General features: G+C 36.7%; 1 protein-coding gene across 2 annotated transcripts in view; it reads left to right on the top strand.

Annotated features, from left to right (window-relative positions):
* Window positions 1–23,154, top strand: part of LOC150105074 (Golgi-pH regulating cation channel) — a 450,265-nt gene that overhangs the window by 420,387 nt on the left and 6,724 nt on the right. For both annotated transcript variants that reach the window (XM_090395474.1, XM_090395473.1), the window contains exon 22: window positions 7,436–7,466. In XM_090395474.1, the coding sequence (XP_090251600.1) occupies window positions 7,436–7,466 (31 nt within the window). The remainder of the gene's footprint in view (window positions 1–7,435; window positions 7,467–23,154) is intronic.

Below are 23,154 nucleotides of genomic sequence, written 5' to 3'. Positions count from 1 at the left end.
CATTGTAAAAGTTTGCACTTAAAACTGAGCGACAATCGCGATATTGATGGTATGACTTTATTTGAGGAATTAAAAACTTTGCAATGTTTTATTAAAAAAAGAGTCGGCTCCTCAGGATGTTGTTTTAAATTTTATATACGAAAATAAATTAACCGACACGTTTCCGAATACTGCGATTGTGATGCATATTAATTTAGCATTACCGATATCCGTAGCATCAGGGGAAAGAAGTTTTTCAAAATTGAAACTAATAAAAAATTATTTACGAGCAACAATGTCTGGAGAGCATCTAACGGATTTATCAATTATATCAATTGAAAATAATACGAATTCATTAGACATTAAAGATATTATTAAAAATTTTCTGGCAACTAAAGGGAGACGGATAAATATGTAAAATAAATCTACATTTATACTAATTGTTATATAGTTAAAAGCATATCTCCAAATTATCTTTGTTATGTAATATTTCTTTTTATATTAAAATAAAAGCAATTTTTGTTTTTATATATATATATATATTCTGTTGTATTTATATATTAAGGAATAAACATTTTTGAAAATTTTTATTATTAAAAATTCCTTATTAATGAATTTCAGTGATTACAATGTTCTACTACTGTTAAATAAAATTTATTTTTATGTATGCGTATAAACTGTCTTGTACTTTGAACAAAGTAAAATTTTTCATGGAAACTTATTTTATGGGAGTGCTGAAAAAAGTTTTGCACAAGGGTGCCTCCTACCCACGGCACGGCACTGGTCACAGCAGTCACCTCATGTGGAGAGTAACCCTTGTAACCCTTGCAAAGTGGTCGCTCGGTAGTAGCTCAATTATTTTGTCTGCTTCTGTCACTTCACCATGATTAGCACTCATTAAGGTTATCCTTCCATAGTTATTCTTCCTCTTACTTGACACATAGCAAAAGAACTCTTTGGGATTTCCTTTGTCCTGCTCATCTAGTTTCTTCTCATAATCTGATTTTGTCTTCCTTACTATGCTGGTCACCTTTCTTGCCAACCCATTTACTGTTCACTTTTTCCCTTACATACCCTCTGCTAGAATTTTTTTTTTTTTTTGCAGTTCACTCTTAATGATATTACTCTTCTGTTTAACTGTCTCCCATGTACTACTAATATCCATCCCTTGCAGGTTTTTATGCCATGGCACAGCTTCAAGCTTCCTTCTCATTTTGGCATAATCATTAGCCTTGTAGTTCCATATATATCCTTTCTTGACAGAATATTCTTCTTGTTTTAGAACATCCAAAATCGAGATCGTGTGGTCACTCTCCCCAGAGGCAATATGCCACTTTTATGCTCATACCCCAAGTCTCCTCCTTCACATACTGCCTCAAGTAATTATCTCTCATTAGGTGTATAAATTCCTATCCTTCCTGTCATGTGATCATTCTTCCTTCCAATCTGTATCTCCATAGTTGAATTCCCACCCCTCCCTCAATAATTACTCAGCCTGCACTCGTACTAATTTGCTGATGCATGTCTTTCTCATAATCCCTGGAACGAACCCAAGGCCTATAGTAGCAACCCATCATATATTTTGTCTCATTAGCCTCAATCTTACACCAGACTGCTTCAAAAGAACAACCATCTTCCTACCTGTCTCCTGTTCTTTTTGGCTGCAATTCATATGTTATCATCAGCAGTACACCTCCCCAATCCTCTCTGCTCTATCCTCCCTGAAAATGCTAAAACTCTCACATTCTATTCTGTAACTGCATCATCTGCTGTGAGCTATGTCTCACTAATGCCTATAACTTTTGGTGAGGGTGCACTTGATACTTCTGTAGCATCACTTCAGCACTCATTCCCCATCCACCTTAACTTCTTGAATTGCTTGCAAAGATTCCAGACAGAATTATCCTTAATACACTTGACTTTTTTTCCTTTCTGTAATCTAGAGTTATGTCTCTCCAGGAAACCAGACCTCAACTTCATGCAAATATTCCCTCTGTAAGTGTGTTTGGGGAGAATTGAATTGAATTGCATTTCCCCTACTTGGCTACATAGTTTTCCCTATGAAAATATGGATAGATTTTGAGTTCAAGTCTAGTCACTGACTAGAGGAACTTCTGCTAAGCCTTTTTTTGACCTGTTCCTGAGTTAGTCAATCTCTGGGCAAGTGGGTTTTTATCCCCGAAAACTTGTGGTTTTTTTTGTCCCGTAAACTCAAGAAAATTGACTGTAGAACGCACACTATTTCAGACATTAAAAATATTGTGTTAGGGTTAGGGACTATGAATGGTGGCACTTGTTGAGCTGTTTCTTCACTGCTGGCTGCTTAATTAGTGATAGCATTGGGCCAGCTATCTCTAATTGGCTACCGGTGGAGATTGAACTGCCTACTCAGTCTCCAAAAGTTAGAAAGGGCTAAAACGACCTCACCTACTCCCTATATGGGAATAAAAAGACATCTGATTTTTTTTTAACAAATTTATTATTCTTGAAAAAAAAAAAACTACTTTCCAACCAGCATAAAGACACAATAAACGGTGCCATGAATTTGCTTTCTGTATGTCACAGCAAGATGTCCCAGGTATCCATTGTAATAATGTGAACTATATTACCTAAGTTGCTACTATTACTATACATACATACTTTTACTGTGTGCATGGCTAGGATAAAATATGAATGACATATTTTACAATAATGTTAAGTATAATATACTACTCTTAAAAAAAAAAAAAAAAAACTTTCTACATATATTTCATGCACTCTTTCTAGCAATCATCTATTTGGGAAATCGGCATCCACAATTTGTCACATGAGTCCAAAATGTATAAAGTGCACCATCTAGCTGGGGCATCTCTTGAACAGTGGAAGAGCATAATTTTCAAACATACAAAAGAACATGTGTTAGCCATATAGATTTTCCTAAATTCATTATAAACTTAATCACTGATTCAAATTTTCCATGCTACAAAACACACAGAACTTTCTGCTGAATTGTCATCATCTTGACGTCTACTGATTATAATAGGATGGGTGAATGTATCATGCACAAAAAATATTATTAGGTAAACAATTATCGCAGGTAGAGTGACTATCAACAATTCAGTTTGGAAAATATTAGCTTTTGTAGAATCGTGTATTTATGTAAACATTTCAATGAACTAGATGGTATCATACAGATTTAAGTTCATCTGGTTATTTTTTTGATAAGAGAAAATGGTAAAACAAAATCCCCTCTACAGTTGCTGACTTGAAATTTCCTTCATACTTTACTGCATTCATTGGGTACTGCTCTCCACTTGAACCTCTGATTATTTGTCTTTGAAGGTCATTATAAGTTTTACTTTCTATATTATGATTAGCAAAGATCACTGTTTGGATCATCTTTTTAGTGATCTCAAAGTTTACAAATCACAATGGCTTCCTCTTCTGACCAGAGTGATTAAGCTGGAAAAGATGAAGTATTTGCTGTTTGTAATGATGCAACACAAATTATCCCCTCTCCACATACACACACACTAGAATACTGGATAATCTTCACCATCTTCCCGATACCCTTTTTCTCTAATCAGCTCACCTTCCAAATATACTGTAGATGTCACATTACCTCTTAACAACTTAGTTACTCTGGTACATTTCCTTTTTCTATGATATGTCTTTCACCTAGATATTCTTGGTCTCATGCCTTCAAACATCATAATAGTGCCAAATGGAGGTGACTTCTGCAATTTTTAATATTTCCCATGGTCTGATTATTGTTTCCATTCTTCCATGCTAACCATGTTTATGCTTGCTGCAAGCATAAACAACTGACTGCTATGCTCTGATTTTTTCTCCAAGTGTACCAATATATATCTCCAAAATCCATTTTGCATTCAGCCTATATCTCAATATGTGTATAAAAATCATCTACTAACTGAAATCACACTTTCAAATGGTCATATGCAGAAAACTTGCCTCTTGCTCAAAAGATAATCACCCACTACCATAATCTATGAAGGTCTCACTGCATGATCTTGCACCAGAAATACATCAACATGATTCTTAATAAGCTTGGATGCTAACAATGCGTCACATCAGTTGCCTTAGTATCCCATAATGCCCTCAAAGGTTAAAACTGGTCTGGGTAGTGGCCCTTCCCATAATACACTACATATACAGGATGGGCCAAAAGTCACAAAGGGGTTTCAATATTTAATAACTCCTTTATTTTTTGTTTTAAATTTACAATACCATAGCATCATATACAGTATATATAGGAAATAAATTTACACTAAGTGTGAAAAATCAAATCTTGTAAATGGCATCCATTTTCTGCTTTGCACAAACATGCCATTTTTAAGGCTGTTTTCATGACACCTCTTAGTGTTGCAGGTTCCAGTGCTCTGATTTCGACCTGAATATTGTTCTTCAGCTGTTAGAGTGTCTGAGGCTTGTTAATATAAACTTTTTTTTGAGATAACCCCATAGGAAGAGATCTGGAGTTGCGATGGCCAGCTTATGTCGCAACTGTGGGAAATTATTCTTCCCTCAAAATTTGCCTGACCAATTGGATTGTGGTCCTTGCTGTGTGAGCTGTTTCTCCATCCTGTTGTAACCACATGTCATATTTATCTTGAACTGCTGGGAGTAAGAAATTTTCGATCATAGACCGATAGTCATCTCCTGTAACATTGACAGAGTTCCCAACGTGGTCTTCAAAAAAGTAAGGTCCGATCACTTCTTTTGACATCACCTCACACCAGACCGTACACTTAAGGAGGGTGCAATTTCCTTTCTGTAAATTGCCCTTGGATTTTCCGAACCCCGAATTTTACAGTTTTGTTAGTTAATTAAGCCATTCAAATGAAAATGTGCTTCATCTGAACATTATCAGCTTGTGGGTAAAATTGGGATCTCTACTTGCTAATTCTTAAAATCTGACTGCATATTGAAATCTGTGGGCATAATCTGGTGGCTTCAGCTATTGCACCAACTGGATTTTATACAGAAACAGGTTCAAGGTTTTCAGAATACACCGAAGTGACATCTGAGAGACTCCAACCTGTCCATACCACCTTCGAGTTAATGTGCTCTGATCCTCTACAACAGTCTCCCTTACATGCTAAAGTGTGGCTTTGTTCCTAACTGAGCACAGTCTGCCTGTTTGTGGAAGGTCGCTTACTGAACCCTGTTCCTCAAAATGTCCAATCATTGATTCGCTTGGAGAATTTTTCACGCCGTAATGGCAACAATATGCCCGTTGGGTCAAAATTATTGATCCTTGGTTTCAATAGTAAAATTTCACAAGTTGTGTTTGCTGTTCGGTCTTGAATTTTTCCATGGTTAATCTCCAAAGTCTTCTTTATAAAATCTGTAAAGGAAAAAAAATTAATTCAAAAAGTTATTAAAACTTCAGACCCCTGTGTGACTTTTGGCCCATCCTGTATATACCAAAAGGATGTGTGCTTTTGCATTATAGAAGGCAATTAATGTGAAGTAATTAGCCTCTATGTACAAGTAGCCCAGTCATGAAGTTACTTCACATGCAAACTTTGTTTGTTTACCAAAAGTCACAAAGGATTCTGAAGTTTTAATAACTTTTTGAATTATTTTTTTTTCTTTACAGAAACCAAGAATATAATTTCTTGGCATCTTTAACTTTTGTCTGTAAGAATAGAACAATTGCAACTCTGTGGTGGTCTTGAGAAGTTAAAGAAGCAATCAAGGAAAAGAAAAAAGTGTGTATTGTGCTGGCAGAATATAGAGAAAAATGTAAGCAAAGCACTCGATAAAACTTGCTAAACAGTCATGGGAAGACTTTGGTAAGAATATAGAAAATAAATTATGCGGAAGGTGGCAATATATACTAGAGACTATTGAAAAATTTTAGAAATGGAAGAAGAGGTGCTGTTAAAGGAAGCAGAGGTGACAGATATTCTAGATCTCTGAAGATTACTTTGAGAGATTCCTGAATGAAACAAGTAGTGGTATTGCATTAGTAGAAAACATCCAAAAGAATTGTAATCAAGAGTGCATATCAGTAATTGAGGTAGTTGTGAAATTTAGAAAGGCAATTGTAATAGACAACATCCAACCACAAATGCTCAATTATGGAATTAAAAATATTTTAGAGTAACTACACTGCATAATTCAGAGGGTCTTTTCAGAGAGTAAAATTCCAGATGACTAGAATAGAGCACTCATAGGGCCCATCTTTGAAAAGGGGAATAAAATAGAATGTGAAAATTACAGAGTAAATTCCCTATTGAGTGTATCTGGTAATACTTATGTAAGCATACTTGAGAAATGATGAGGAAGAGGTGCAGAGGATCCAGAGGTGAGTGACCAAGATGGTAGCAGGTCTATAGAATGAACCTTATGAGAATAGGTTGAAGATTAGTGGGTTACAGAAACTGGTTTACAGGCAGAAAAGGGGTGACATGATTGAGACCTACAAATTACTGAAGGGTTTTTACAATATGAATACAGAGGAAATTTTTCAGAACAGGTCTAGGGTAGGAGAAGTAGGTGCCATTCTTAGAAACTGAGCAAGAGTATAGTTAGGAAGGGTGTTAGAACAAGAACTGTTTTTGCTTGTAGAGTGGTGAATGACTGGAATAGGTCGCCAGAGTCTGTTGCGGTTGCCATGACTGTGAATGAGTTCAAAGCATAGTATGCACAAATGTTGGATAGTGCTTGGCATGATGTTTAAGGCCTCCTTCAATGAGACTAAGGACTCCATGAAGTAGCCTGTAATAATAATATGGAAGCAGAACTACTCATGTGCAGTATGGTCACTTAAACAGAAGGGGAGAGAAAAGTTTAGCTAAAAGTATTTATTCTGGGATGACAGGAAAAAAAACTCAGAGGAAGATCTTCTTACTGTGCAATTCAGATAGAATTGCGCAGTAAGAAGTGCTTTTGAGGTCTGACAATATTGAAATATTTAAATGAGATTAATTTGAAGGAACATTTGGATAGAACGCTAGTAATAATGTAAACTTTTCATGTAGTACTGTTGTAATATTTTGTATAACCCCCCCCCCTGATTATACATATCAGGAATTTAATTATGAGGATGTATTTTGCCATTTTTCATCATTTTTCCTAAATTCAAGTCAGAAACTCATAATTTTTTGATGTTTTTTTGTTAACATAAGATACAACCTAACAGGAACATGCTATCTCAAAAGAATATATGGTGTGTGTGTGTAGAGAGAATCTTGATCCTTATCAAATAAGTGTACTATTATATTAGAAAACAAAGTGATCTGCTTCCACAAGAAAGCTACATATTATCATCTGGAGTCTTAATATTATTGACTCCCCTTTTATGATATATTTTGGTGTTAATTCATATCAAGAGAGTTTGATAATCAAATTCTTTTGATTTTGTTGTTTGATTTTCATAGGCTATTGTATGCAATACAGTTGAATCGAATTTACATGTGGTAATTTAGTTATGTTATTTCTTTCCTAGAGCCCTTCCAAGTCTTTTGGATTCAGATGAGGTAAGTTAATAAAATTGTGATTAAGATTATAGCAAGCCATCTACTCTACTAATACAAATTTCTTTTGAATGCTGTGTGTCACCATAGTGAGTATTGACTATATTACAGAAATAAATAATGTTCCTTTACATATTAGTTAGTTACAATTTTTGTGGGATACAAATATGTATATTAACACATTTTAATTTACCATAGTCTGTTAAAATTGCACAACAGCTCTCAACATTGGGAAGATAATGGAAGCATAGTGCAGAATTCACACTAGTGTAGTTTCCTTATATTGTGTGTTTTTATCCACATCTTGCATGCCCCATGCTTTGCAAATTCAGACAGAAGTGGTGGGATAGCTTTATAAATACATAAGATGTCTAAACTATCTTCAGAGTGCAAGTGCATTAGTGTGATGTGATTTACAATGATCCTCTTTGTTATGCTGTTTCTTCAGGCATTAAAAAGTATAAACAATATAGAAAGTTGGAGAGATTAAATAGTGGCTGAAGCATTTGCTTTGATGTTGAAATATAATAGAAACAAAATGAGTGTATAAATATGATTTAATTAAATCAAAATCATACAGAACCAGATGTTACTAGCATTACCAAAAAAAAAAAAAAAAATCTGTACATCACCAATACTGACACACTGGTTAGTATTGCATGTGGAAAGATTCAAAGCTTTAGACTGCTGTCCCAGATCACTTTCCCCCAAAGAAACCAATAAATTTCTGTGGTCTAGCATTCTTGAGCATCATGTGTTTACTGCTGAATACACCATGTGTTTACTGCTAATTACATTTATACACTGAGACATTATGAAAATTACTTTGTCAGCTGTGACAGATCAAACTTCCAAAATAAAAGATTTTCTTGAAACTGCTGAGATACTGAAACATCCCAGTAACATAAAAAAAATATGATGGAATGAAATTACTCAGAATATGCAGTTGGTATTACCTGTGGAAATTGAAGAACACTAGAGAGCAAAATTCAATGAAGGGAAGAAGGCAGTTCATCATCATCATCATCAAATTCCTGACATGTACCCTCAAGGGGCATACAGGATATGATAGTACTGCATGAAAAAATTACACCTTTACTGACTTCCTATCTACAATTTTTCTCCAAATCAATCTGTTACCTGTCAAGACTTCAATATTATCATATCTTATATTTCTATCTTCTAAGGCACTTTATACTCTATCAATCCACCTATTCTTGGTCTTCCTCTGGGTCTTTTTCCTGCCAGCCTGGCAAAGAACACTTATTTTACTATTCTTTCCTCTCCCATTCTGTTTAAGTGACCATACCATCTGAGATTAGCTCTGCTAACATATTCGTGGATGCTAGCAATATTAAGTTCTTTCCTAATATCCTCATTTTTAATATGACATTGCCCATCTGTTCACCCCTCTAATCTTTCTCAGGACTCTCATATCTGTGGTTTCTAGTCTTTGGTCAAGTGTTATTTCTAACCCAGTTCTCAGATCCATAAGTTAAAATTGGTTTGAACACCGTCTTGTACAGCTACATTAGTGTTTTGACTAAATTCCCTCTTATTCCGACGATTTTTAGTAAAGATGGTAAATTAAATTTATTGCCTTCCTCCCATTCCAGCTTTGTTGATTCTGTTCTATTTCCATATTTAATTTACCATCTTTACTAAAAATCGTGCCTAAGTAGCTGAAATGTTTTACTTGCTGACCTTGAAGGTCAGCAATAACAAGTCAAAGACAATGAAAATAGGCAGAAACATTGAAAATATCAACTGCATTTTGAATGGAGATGATATTTTCAATGTTTCTGCCTATTTTCATTGTCTTTGACTTGTTATTGCTGACCTTCATACCTAATCTATTACAACAGTTGTTCAATTTAGTCAGGCTTGAATCTTCCAGACTTGTACCAAATTTATTAAAAAGTACAGGGAAAGTTATTTATTAAAATAACTTTCCCTCTTTGGAGGCATTTGTAGCTAAAACCAATAAACGGAATGAGACCAAATTTTATATTGAGACGTTTGAAGGCATGGGGGGGAGATGATTTCCGTGAAAAAAAGATTTAGTACCAAAAGCCGCCAATAGGAGAAATTTTGGCGCTGGTGGAACTGAAAACAAGCGAATAATTATATTAAAGGCAAATAAAATGGAATAATAACATTTAGACAGTGTAAGCGAAAGCTGCATCTCTCATTCCAGCTGGATATGTGGCACGTTACAATGATAATAATAATAATTAAACTTAAACAACAACTTGCGAGAGACACAAAAATTAATGTAGTGATTGAACTCACAGGAGATAATGTTTTATTCATCAGAATCAGGGTCCTCTGGACCACATACACGATTTTCAATGTGCTGACCTTTCTTGTATACAACAAATTGCAAACTTCTTGATCATATCTCTCAGTGCTACAGCTGACATAGGACCGTTACTGCACTGTTTAAGGTAAAACAACTTAACAAGTAAAGCACGCTGAGGCAAGGTAGGATGCATATTGAGCACAATTTGTCATTCGAATAACTGCCTGAACATTCCCTATCCCTTTTTAAGTGGAACTGGTGGTGCTGCTGTCACTTATGCCCAGTAAAATTTGTATAATCCTTTTTACCTGCATTTACCACAAATATTTGACTGCTTTTGGCTCTACCAGCACCAAAATTTCCCCTATCGATGACTTTTGGTACTAAATCTTTTTTTTCTTTTTTTTTTCCCACCAAATTCATCTCCCCGTGCCTTCGAAAGTCTCAATATAAAATGTGGTCTCATTCCTTGTATTAGTTTTAGCTGCAGATACCTCCCATAACGGAAAGTTAATTTATGGCCACCCTGTATAACATCATCTGCATAAAGCAAAGAGCTGAGATTAACATCTCCAATTTTGATATCAGGTTTAATACCACTTGGGGGGGCAGGCCTTGTTTAATCGGACGACGCCCCCAGCCTACATGAAATTCTGTCATGTTGTACCATCATTTTTATATTTTGGTTTAAGCCAATAAGAATACAATTTGGTCAGCTAAATACCAAATTGCCAGTCCATCCTCATTTGTTCAGTATCCAGGTAGCTACCTAACAGGGTGCATCACTAGAAGGTGAGGATTGGACATTAGGTCAAAAGCCCTGGTCAGTTCTCCGCATTCCTTTAAAGGTGATGTGGAGGTCTCCTCTCAGTTATACAGCTTTGACCTTTAAGCACCCCAAGAAGGCAGTCAGGAGAGACTAATCAAAATTGCTAAAGAAACAGTACAAGTATATCAATAAATACAGGCAGTCCCTGGGTTATGAACGAGATACATTCCTGAGAACATCTTTAAGTCGAATTTGTATGCATCTCGGATCCCTGATGAACAGCGCATATAAAAAAAAAAATAAATAAATAAATTTTAGCCTATTTTTTCTACCCACTACTGAGTGAAGGCCTCTCCCATTGTGGGAGGTTTTGGGTCTACTGCTCCCATGGTGACCCCGTCCATATTGGGAGAGAACATAACAAACATTCATGCCTACGTGGGATTCGAACCCACAGCTTGTTGGCTGGGAAGCAGATATGCTAACCACTCAGCCAGCCAGGCCGGCTGGCCGAGTGGTTACATGAACAACACATATGCAGTAGTAATAATAATAATACCAATGCTATAATGGCTCATATGTAGCAATAATAATACAGTGTAATACTGTAATAATAATAATAATAATAATAAATCGGAAGATGATGATGGAGATAGTGCTAGAGAGGATGGACCTGGTGCTGGAGAATCAGGATTTGATTCTGTTTCTGGAGGAGGGGAGCTTTCCACTTAAGTCGGTTTCTTGAAAAGGGTATCTAGGGTTGTTTGCACGGCCTTTTTCTTTTTTTCATCATAAATAGCCTCGTAGCAGCTGATGTTCTCGCTGACTGCACGGTAAACCGCTGAGTGTTATGATCTTGCTTAGGATCAAACTTAGCAAATCCTGCTTCAGTGAGACGAAAGGCTTCAGTTAATTCTTTTGTCGTAAACTTTCTTGGCTCTGGTTCTTCGTGTTCTTGTGTTTCTATCAGCTACTTCTCTATATATAAGGTCTTCATTGGTTAATTCTTTTGAATGGGACTTTAGTAAGTCAGTGATGTCATTTTCATTGATGTTCAATTGCAGTGCATTGCCACTATCCATCACAGCTTTTCTACCTTTGGTGATGTCTTCTGTGAAGCCACAAAAATCATCACAGAATTGAGGGCACAGTTTGTTCCGCACCCTTTTAATTGTTGATTGCTTCACTTCCTCCCAAGAATCAGCAGTGTTTTTAATGGCATCACGAATGTTACAATTCTTTCAGAACTCTCTCAAGGTCATCACATCATCTTCTGCAGCCCTGAATGCTTGTGGGAATGTACACCATAAGTAATAAGCCTTAAATGCAGAAATGACTCCCTGGTCCATTGGCTGTAGTAACGAAGTAGAGTTAGGTGGTAAAAATATGACCTTTCCATTAAAGTGAAGGTCATCTAAAGATGTTGGATCTAGGAGCATTGTTCAGCACAAGTAAAATTTTAAAGGGAATTTTCTTTTACAAACAATAATGTTTCAAAGCAGGAATAAAACAGTTCAGGATCCAACCTTCAAACATGGAAAGTGTGACCCAGGCCCTTAAATTTGACTTCCAAAAAATAGGAAGAGCTGCTTTAATAATGCGGCGAAGTGCGAGTTTGTTTACATGCAAGAAAGAAACTAGTTCCCCAATTATTAATTTAATTATTTAATTAAATCAGGGTGCTTAAGGGTCAAAGTTGTATAACTGAGACCTCTACATAGCCTTTAAAGGAATGCAGAGAACCGACCAGGGCTTTTGACCTAATGTCCACTCCTCACCTTCTCGTGATGCACCCTGTTAGATATCTACCTGGATACCGAACAAACGAGGATGGGGTGGCAATTTGGGATTTAGCCAACCAAATTGTATTCTTATTGGCTTAAACCAAAATATAAAAATGATGGTTAAACAAGGCCCCATTGTTTTCACCAGGGAAAAACAGTGAAAAGTCAGCTACTGGGACAAATCCTAAAACGCACCCCAACTCAACATCAGTAGAGTTCAAGATCAGTATTATCAACATAAGAAGCCTGAATGGTAAAGAATTGGAGCTAGCTGAGGAATTGGATAAGTACCAGATCAACATAATAGGAGTGACTGGAAAAAAAAAGACAAAAACTGGTGAGATCTTTCTGAGCAATAAATGTGTTATAATCCATCGAGTCGTTTCCGACTCCTGGCGACTCCATGAACATACACTCTCCATTTCGATCTGTCCCTGACCATGTCTTTCAGAACCTCCAAGTGAACTCCAGTTGCTTCTTTAACTCTATCCACCCATCTAATTCTTGGTCTTCCTCTGCTCCTGCTTAAATCAACTTTAGCAAGTATCATCATCTTCTCCTGACTGTCATTTGCTCGCATAATATGGCCGAAGTATGACAATTTTTGCTTGATGAGTATAGCTTCAAGGGAGCAATCTGGCTTTATTCTGTCTATCACTGATTTATTGGTTTGCTTTGCAGTCCATGGTATTATTAGTAAGCATCTCCAAACCCATAATTCAAATGCATCTCTCTTTCTTCTTTTACTTTTTCTCAGGGTTCAACTTTCACATCCCTACAGCACCACAGGGAATACCATTGCTTTCACGATTCTGATTTTTGTTGTGAGGCTAATATCTTTATCTTTAAAGATCTTGCTTAATGTCATTGCTTTTTTTTCCGAGTAATAATCTTCTTCTAACTTCTTCGGTACAATAACCATCTTTATCAATTCGAGATCTTAGAAACACAAAATTTAACTGCTTTCATTTTCTCCCCATCTACTTCAAAATCATCAAGTTCACATGTTGCCATAACTTTTGTCTTTTTGAGGTTAAGTTTAAGACCATATTTAGCACTCTCTTCTTTAACTTTCATAATAAGTTCCTTCAAATCTTCTTTGCATTCTGCTACCAAGGTGGTATCATCTGCATGCCTCAAATTATTAATATTTTTTCCACCAATTTTAATTCTAACTGAAGACTCCTCCAGCCCTGCCATTCTCAAAATATATTCGCTGTACAAGTTAAACAGGTATGGAGATAAAATACATCCTTGTCGCACTCCTTTACCTATTGTGAAATACTCAGTTTCTCCAAGATCTGTTCGGACAGTAGCTTCTTGTTCATAATAAAGATTCCTCAGAAGGATAATGAAATGCTCTGTGACTCCCATTGTTCTTAACACATTTCATAGTTTCACATGATCTACAGAGTCAAAAGCCTTGCTATAGTCAAGGAAACCAAGGTAGACATGCTTGTGATATTCCTGTGCTCTTTCTATTATCCATCTCACATTAGCAATTTGATCTCTTGTTCCTCTGCCTTTTCGAAATCCTGCCTGTTCATCTGACATTTTTCTCTTCATAAATGGTTCCAGTCTTTTCTGAATGATCTTAAATAAATAAGACTTTACTTGCATGAGAAATCAATGGTATAGTTCTGTAATTTTCGCACTCTCTTGCATCGCCTTTCTTCAATAAAGGTATATAAACTGATTTTTTCCATTCTGTAGGCCGTGTAGTTGTGATCCAAATTTGCTGACATAGAGCTGTTAAAATTTTAACTGCCTTTTCTCCCAGGGCTTTGAGCAGCCCAATGGGTATTTCATATCCTCCTGGTGCTTTCTTACTGGATATCTGTTGCAGTGCCCACCTCACTTCACTCTCCACTGGTACTGGTTACTGTATATAATTTTGCTCTTCAAATTTCTCAGTAATTTTGGAGTCCTTTCTGTATACTCTTTCCATCTTTCTTTGATGTCTGCAGCTTCTGTAAAATATCCTTTGTGTTTACTTTTCAATATTGTCACCTTGGCACTAAACTTTCCTGTTATTCTCTGATCTTTTGAAAAGATCTCTTGTTTTTCCTTTATTGTTTTGGTCTTCTATTTCTTTGCATTCCTGGTTAAAGTATTTTTCCTTCTCTCTTTGGCTTGTCATTGAAACTCTACATTCAAATACCGTACTTCCTGCATATTTCCTGTGGCCTTCATTTTCCTCCTTTCCTGAGCAGTTTTGATGGCAATTTTTGTTTTAATTATATCTTTAATCTCTTCCCATAGTTCATCTGGTTCTCTTTCACACAAATTGAGTGTGTCGAATCTGTTCTGTATGCTAATATTGTATTCAGCTGGTATGTTTCCAAGATCATATCTGATAGACTTTTGTGATGTTTTCAGTTTCCGTAGTTTCACTTGTATCGTAGCCACTAATAACTCATGGTCTGTTCCACAGTCTGCAACTGAAAAAGTCTTGACAGACTGAATTGCACTTCTCCATCTTCTTTGTCCAAGTATATAGTCAGTTTGATTTCTGAGCAATAAATACAAAACGTTATATTCAGGCAATGACAATCAAGGAAAAGAAGGAGTAGGCATAGTATTCAACACTAAATACAAGGCTTCTTGAATGGCAGGCAGTCTCAAATAGAGTGATGTGGACAAATATCAGAATGGGGAATTGGACAATTAGACTTATTTGTGCTTATGGTCCCACAGAAGGTTCTACTAAGATAGAAGTGGAGGAATTTTTTGAGGCTTTAGAGAAAGCAACTGACACAATAAAAAAAAGGAAAAGTTGGTCCTTGTTGTCAATCTAAATAGCAGAGTAGGAAATGGTTGTCAAACATATGGAAATATTTTGGGAAAATTTGGAGTAAAGCGCAAAGCTAATAATTATGGCAATTACCTTGTGGATTTCTGCTCAGGACATGGACTGGTTATTACTAACAGAATGTTCCAACATAAAAATGTGCAAATTCACATGGAGAGAAGAGGCAAGGAATAAGAAAAGTCTTATTGACTATGTTATTGTTGATAGTGATGTTTTCTTCCTGCAGGACACCAGAATGTATAGAGAATTTAAAATTGAAAGTGATCACTATTTAGTCTTGAACAGGATAAAATTGAATTTCATATTGAAAACAAGAACATGCAAGAAAGTTTTAAAGTGAATAAAAGTTGAGCAGCTCTCAGATGTAAACTGTACACTAAAATACACAAACATTATTCAAGAAAAAATGAAAGAGTTTGAGAATAGGAACCAAACCTTGGAGAGTCAGTGGAAATCCTGAAGAAAACATTAATTGATTCAGCCATAGAGGCATGTGGTGAGGTTGTCTGCAAGAATAGAAAAATCAGAATGGTGGACACAGGAAGTTAAAGAGGCCTTGAAGGAAAAAAAGAAAGCATAACAAAAGTCATGGGATGACTTTGGTAAGAACATAGAAAATAAATATCAGCAAGGTTAGGTAGGTAATATTCTGGATGATGAAGATGCTCAGAAAAAGAGGAAAGAAAAGAAAAGGAATTAGAGATGATAAAGGTGACATGAAAACTGGTGAAAAAGATATCCTTGAATTACGGAGTAATTACTTCGAAAAATTGCTAAATTAAACAAGCAGTGATAGCACAGTGGTATAAAAACACTCAACAGGCGTAGAGTCAGGAATATATATATCCATACTTGACTGCATGCCTGTTGAGTATTTTCAACCACTGTGCTATCACTGCTTGTTGCATTTAGCAATTTTTCGAAGTAATTACTCTATAATTCGGTAGGGGAAATACAGAGGTGTTTTCCTGGTTAAATTTATGCAAGTATACTTGAGAAATGATTGAGAAGGATTGTGGAAGAAACACTGGGAGAAGAACAAGCTGGATTCAGGCCAAATAGAGGCTGTTAGGATGATTTTCACTTTACGACAGATAGTTGAGAAAGCATGGGAATATAACAAAGATCTGTATTTAAGTTTTGTAGATCTGGAAAAGGCATATGACAAGGTGCCAAGAGAGAAGCTATTCAAAACGCTACAGTTATATGGTGTTAATTGGGCATTATATCATGCAATACTTAGTCTTTTTTTGAGTTGTAAGTCAGCAGTTAGAATTGAAGGAAGTACAGGAAGGTGGTTTGATGTTAAATCTGGTATCAGACAAGGATGTGCATTATCTATATGGATGACATTATGAAGGAAAGTGGTATTAAACCTGATATCAAAATTGGAGATGTTAATCTTGGCTCCTTGCTTTATGCAGATGATGTTATACTTCTAAGTAAATCTGGTACAAGCCTGCAAGATTTCCCAACTAAATTGAATAACTGTTGTAATAGATATGGTATGAATGTCAGCAGTAACAAGACAATGACAATTAAAATAGGCAGAAGCATTGAAAATATCAACTGCGTTGTAAATGGAGGACCTATAGAACAAGTAAAACATTACAGCTACTTAGGCACGATTTTTAGTGAAGATGGTAAATTAATTATGGAAATAGACCACAGAATCAACAAAGCTGGAATGGTAGGAAATCAACTGAATAAATTTATATGGAATTACAGGAAAATTAGTCAAAACCCTAAATTAGCTGTATACAAGACAGTGTTCAAACCAATTTTAACTTATGGATCTGAGAGCTGGGTTAGAAGTGAAACACTTGGCCAAAGACTAGAGACTGCAGATATGAGAGTCCTGTGAAAGATTAGGGGCATGAACAGACGGCATCAATGTATGATATTAAATATGACAGTATATATTAAAACGAGGATATTTGGAATGAACTTGACATTGTCAGCATCCAGGAATGTTAGTAGAGCTAATCTCAGGTGATATGGTCACTTAAACAGAATGGGAGAGTAAGGATTAGCAAAACAAGTGTTTGCTGCCATGTTGGCAGTAAAAAGACCCAAGGGAAAACCAAGATATAGGTGAATTGATATGGTAAAAAGTGCTTCAGAAGATAAAAATATAAGATATCTGATAATGTTGGAATCTTGACAGGTAACAGACTGATTCGGAGGAAAATTGTAGATAGGAAGTTAGTAATGATGTAAATTTTTCATATGCTACTATCATATCCTGTACACGTCTTGAGGGTATATGGCAGGAATTTGATGTTGATGATGATTTAATTATTATCCTTATGGGGGAACCTTGGGAGCCCGTTTGTAAGTACGGAACGCCATAAGTCGGGTTGTCCTTAACCAGATGACCACCTGTACTTTTTTGAATAGAGAACAAGAGAAGTATATAAGATGATCAGAAACATCAACAAGAAATGACGTTGCAAAGCACAGAGCCATAAATAATGAAAGTGGTGAGATCTTGATGAACACAGAGAGAGAACATAGCAGAGAAATGGACAAGATACTGCTCAGAGTTACATAAGACACAGGAAGATGTTGATGTCCAAAAGAAGTTAATTAATGAATTGAGGGAAATATCACCACCAAGCACAGATGGAGAAACAGATATACTGAGGAAAGAGGTTGTAAAGGCAGTAAACCATCTGAAAAACTATAAAAGCCCTAGGAATGATGAGATCAGTGGAGAGATGTTGAAACGTATGGCGAGGTGATAATAGACAAATTGTACCGGTTATGTAACATGGCATATGAATAAGCCAAAACACCAAAATAATGGACGAGATCAAAGGAAGCAAAATGGACTGCAAAAATTACAGAATAATAGCTCTAACAATTCATGTTGGAAAAGTGATATTAGCAGAACGAATGAGGAAACTTAATGGACGAAAATCTGGATGATGAGCAAGCAAAATTTGAAGAGACAGAAATACTGCGCACCAAATACTGATGTTAAGAATAATTTTGGAGAAAGCTCTATATAAAAATAAAAATGTTTATTTTTTGGAGATAGTATGCATAAGCAAATAGAAGAAATAAGTGGAAGGAGGGTAATTGTTATGGGAGATTTCAACTATGGTAACATTGATTGGAAGGAGGAGAGGACACATGGGAGGAAGGAATTGGATTTTATGCAGTTATTAAGGGATAACTATCTGTGACAGCATGTAATGGAAAATACGAGGGGTCAGAGAGTGCTTGAACTAGTAATTGCATCTGAGAATTTGGCTGTAACGAATATGACCATGTTGCCACCAATTGGTGAGCGTGATCATAGGGTGTTGACTTGGGAGGTGGCTAAAGGTGTGGAATTTACAATTAAGACAGGGTACATGTGGAATTATCGGGCTGGTAAGTATGACAAGCTTAGGAGTTTGATTGGTTCAGTGCCATGGCATGTAAAACTGCAAGGGGCTGGATGTTGATAGTACATGGGTGGCAGTTAAGAAGTGTTTGCAGGAGGCAATGGCTGACTGTATACCTAGAGTCTGAATAATAAATCAAGTAGGGGTTAAATGGATGAATAACACCATTAAGCTTGAGCTGCAAAAAAAGAAACAACTGTGGAGGGAATTTAAGGAGAAAGGTGACTGGCAGGCTGATGAACGTTATAAAGCACAGGCCAGAAGGGTAAGAAAATCCCTGGCGAGCGTGGTAAGAAAAGCAAAAGCAGATTATGAAAGAACATTAAAGAACAGTTTTTTCGATATGTTGCAAGTAAAAGAAAAAATGCATATGGCAGAATGATTTTAAAGAATGCCGATGGTAGGGAGTCAACCGAATCAGTTGATATAGTGGAATTACTGAGCGAGCACTTCGCAAGAGTATATCATCCAGGTGGTGACATTGTAAGAATGAATGAACCAAAAGCTTATACAGGAATTGTGGTGAATGAAGTGGAGGTGAATAGTCTATTACAAAACCTCAATGTCAATACATCTGTGGGATTGGATGGTATACCAGCTCGTGTCCTACGTGAAGCAGCTAAAGAATTGTCAGTGCCCTTTACCATTTTGTTTAATTTGAGTCTCTGGTCTGGGTTAGTCCCGAGGGGGGTGGAAAGAGGGGAAAATGGTTCCACTGCATAAAGGCGGTTCCAAGACTGCTGTTATAAATTACCGACCAATCAGGAATCGTTGTCAAGGTCTTGGAGAAAATAGTCAAGAGGAAAATACAGGATTTGGATAAATGAAAATGGGATACTGTATGGTGGACAACATGGTTCTGTGAAGGGTAGATCATGCCTCAGTTCTCACGTTTTATAACACAGTGACGGCTGAACTGGATAAGGGTAATGGGTTTATAGTGATTCTACTGAACCTTGCCAAGGCCTTTGACAGGATACCACATGGATCTAATCAGCAAACTGGAGCAGATGGCGATGGATATAGGGTTGGTGAGATGGATAGGAGGGTGGTTGATGGAGAGATACCAGAGAGTGGTTTATTCAGGAGTTGAGTCCAAAAGATGGCTTGTAACTAGTGGTGTGCCACAGGGTTCTGTTCTTGGCCACTACTTTTCAATTTGTTCATTAACGATATAGGAAAGGATCTAAGAGGAAGTGTTCACTTGTTTGCTGATGATGCAAAGTTGGGTACAGCAATTGTGAGTGCACAGTCAAAATTTTGCAAGATGATTTGAATAGTCTGGAGGACTGGGCTAAGGAAAATGGATGTCAATTTAATGTGGTAAAGTGTAAGGTTATGCATATTGGGGTGAGAAGATTAGCAGCAGTATATCACATTGGTGGAACTGTACTCCAGGAGATTGATGAGGCCAGGGATTTGGGAGTGTTGGTGGATAGGGAGTTGAAGTTTAGGGGGCACATCGCAAAAGTGGCTAAATCAGCTCATCAAATCACTTGGATTCTGAAAAATACTTTAACAAGCAGAGACAAACAAGTTATTGTTCCTCTGTATCGAGCCTTGATAAGACCCCATCTAGACTACTGTGACAAGATATGGGTGCCAGGGTTTCTTCTTGATGGGGAGGAGGTGGAGAGGATCCAGAGACGAGTGACCAAGATGATAGCAGGTCTATGGAATGAACCTTATGAGAACAGGTTGAAGATTTGTGGGTTGCAAAAATTGGTTGATAGGCGGAAAAGGGGTGATATGATTGAGACATTCAAATTACTAAAGGGTTTCTATACGATTAATCCAGAAGAAATTTTTGAGAATAGGACTGGTGGTGGGAGGACTAGGGGCCATACATGGAAGCTGGGCAAGATTGTGGTTAGCAGGGGTGTTAGAGCTAGGTTTTTTACTTGGAGAGTGGTGAATGAGTGGAATAAGTTGCCAGAGTCTGTTGTGGATGCTATTACCGTGAATGAGTTCAAGGTGAGGTATGATAGATACTGTGTGAATGTTGAATAGTTGTTCTTGACATGATGTTAGGACCTCCCTTGATGAGTCTATCGACTCCTTGGAGTTGCCCATAATAATAATAATAATAATACCTGTTTTGTTGACTTTTAGAAAACATTTGACAGTATAGATCAGAAAGTGGCATGGAGTGTACTTGAGTCTTATGGAGACTCAAGATCCAACCATCTTTCACTTCCTTACTCACATAACCTTTATACAGTTTACAGGTTCCAGAGATGACCTCCTGTTCTTCATCACCCATTATCCTATGCAATAATTAAAAGTTTTTTCACTTGGTTGTACTATAAGTTAAAGATGCCAAGAAGTTATATTCTTGGTTTCATCCTTTATCCAAATATATGAAAGCAAAGTTTGCATATAAAGTAACTTCACAACTGTGCTACTTGTTCATAGAGGCTAATGACTTCACATCAGTTGCCTTAGTATCCCATCATGCAAGGCACATATCCTTACAGACATGTATAATGCTGTGCATTTGGGAAGGGGCACTATCGAGACCAGTTTTGACCTGTATTGAGGGCTCATCGGTGAGAGCCAGACCAAGAAGAGATACCAAGGTTGAAGTAATGTAGAAGTCATATATTTCTCATATACAAGTAGTCAAAAGGTGTCACACCTTATTATGAAACAATCAGCTATTTCTTCTAATCAGTATGCGTCACATCTTGTCAACACACTCTTCAAATAAAAAGAGAACTTACATATTTGAAAAATAACAGATCATCAGACAATTTATATTCGCGACCTTTCACTCTTGATGATATTAACGCTGCTCTAATGGATGTGAAACCAGGCAGGGCTCCAGGTTTTGATGGAATTCATCCTGATTTCCTGTTGAAGTTAGGCCAAAAATCCCAACAGTGGTTGGCTTGCTTCTTCTCTGACATCCTCCAGACTGGGAGACTTCTGAAAGAATCTAAGAATCTGTTATAAGCTCCTAGAAAGGCACATCCTCAATGGAATTGCACCTAAGATAATAGAACAAGTCTTGGTGGAACAGGCTGCATTCATACATAAACGAAGCTATTGTGATCAGGTTCTGTCACTCACCACACATATAGAGGCAGTGCCTCTATATCTGTGGTGACCTGAAAGCAGCTGTAGCTTTTGTAGACCTTACTGTAGCTTATGATACAGTCTGGAGGCAAGGTGCAATCTGCAAGTTACTCCATGCAATCCCATGTAGAACAAAGCAAAACTATTGTTTTGCTATTGATAACATGCTAAGCAACTGCCTTTTCCAAGTGTGTATGGATGAGAACAAAAGTAAACAAAGAACACTGGATAATGGATTACCACAAGGGTCAGTTCTGGCTCCCTTCCTTTTTAACTTATACATCGCAGATTTGAACACACTGCTACAGTAAAAAAAATACATCCTCCCACCCCCAGCAGCAGGGTCGGTGACAGGCTGGTTGGGGGTTGTATTTTCATATTTTCAAATATGAAAGTCACATCAAAATGTAACACGCGGACCCTGCATTGGAAGCAGGATAAATGCGTAGAGGAAGAAAGAAGATTCGCAGATTTGCCTAATACAGCCTCCAAGAAGTTTTGCTATGCTGATGACATTGTTCTAGCCACTAGACACCAACTTTACTACAATGGAAGATATACTAACAAATGACCTTGCAGTTTTAGATGAATACTTCTGCAAATGGAGATTATGCCCAAATCCTAGCAAAACAGAAGTATCATGCTTCCACCTGAACAATAACCATGCCAACAAAGAACTGATAGTCTACTTCAACCACAAACTGCTACACTATAACAGATTCCCGAAATATGTGGGCATCACTTTGGATAGAACTCTATCTTTTAAACCACATCCCATTAACACAGCATCCAAGCTTAAAACACAAAACAATATACAGTAAAACCCCAAAGTTACGCGGTAGGTGGGACCAACAAAAAGCACGTAAGTCTAATTCGCATAACTCGGGGTATAATTTTGCATGTGATTTATATATACAAACATACAATTGGGACCAAAGGTTTTCAAAAAAATCTATATTTTTTAAGAAATATAATCATAATTGTAGTTTTTCGTACATAAAAAAAAAAGTTATTTCGATGTCAATGGTTTCATAAAATCAAATAGATTCGTCTGACAGCATAATGTCTTTTTCTTATCACGCAAAATTTATAAAGCAAGTTCTTCGTAGCAAGCTAATGATTTTTTTATTCCTTGCCTTGTGGCTACAATTCATTCCTCGTTAGAATATATGTCCTCCAAAATCTGTAAACCTTTCTTTTATGATTGTTCTTACTGTGGATTCCTGTAGATCGAACTTCTTTGCTAGCTCACAAATTTTCATTCCGCCTTCGAAATCCTTAATAATGTTGAGTTTTGTTTCCAAAGTCAATGTTTTTCTTTTCTTGCTAGCTGTAGAAGAATTGGACTTGCTTCTGTAGGATGACATTATTATTTTTTATGTGATAAAATTTTTATCAAGCGCATAACATTAAACAATCACAAGGTTTATAGACTATAAAAATAGTGTATAAATGAAGACCGCGCAAAACACGTCAGTGCTTGTTCACAGCATGTGCGACACTGGCGAATGCGGCCGGCACCTGAAAGATACGACTAGTGGTGAGTCGTGA

This window comes from Typopeltis vanoorti, chromosome 7 (assembly GCF_054136105.1).
Source record: "Typopeltis vanoorti isolate ZY-2024b chromosome 7, IOZ_Tvanoo_1.0, whole genome shotgun sequence".
Lineage (NCBI taxonomy): Eukaryota > Metazoa > Arthropoda > Arachnida > Uropygi > Thelyphonidae > Typopeltis > Typopeltis vanoorti.
This window is presented reverse-complemented; position numbering and strand designations above follow the sequence as displayed.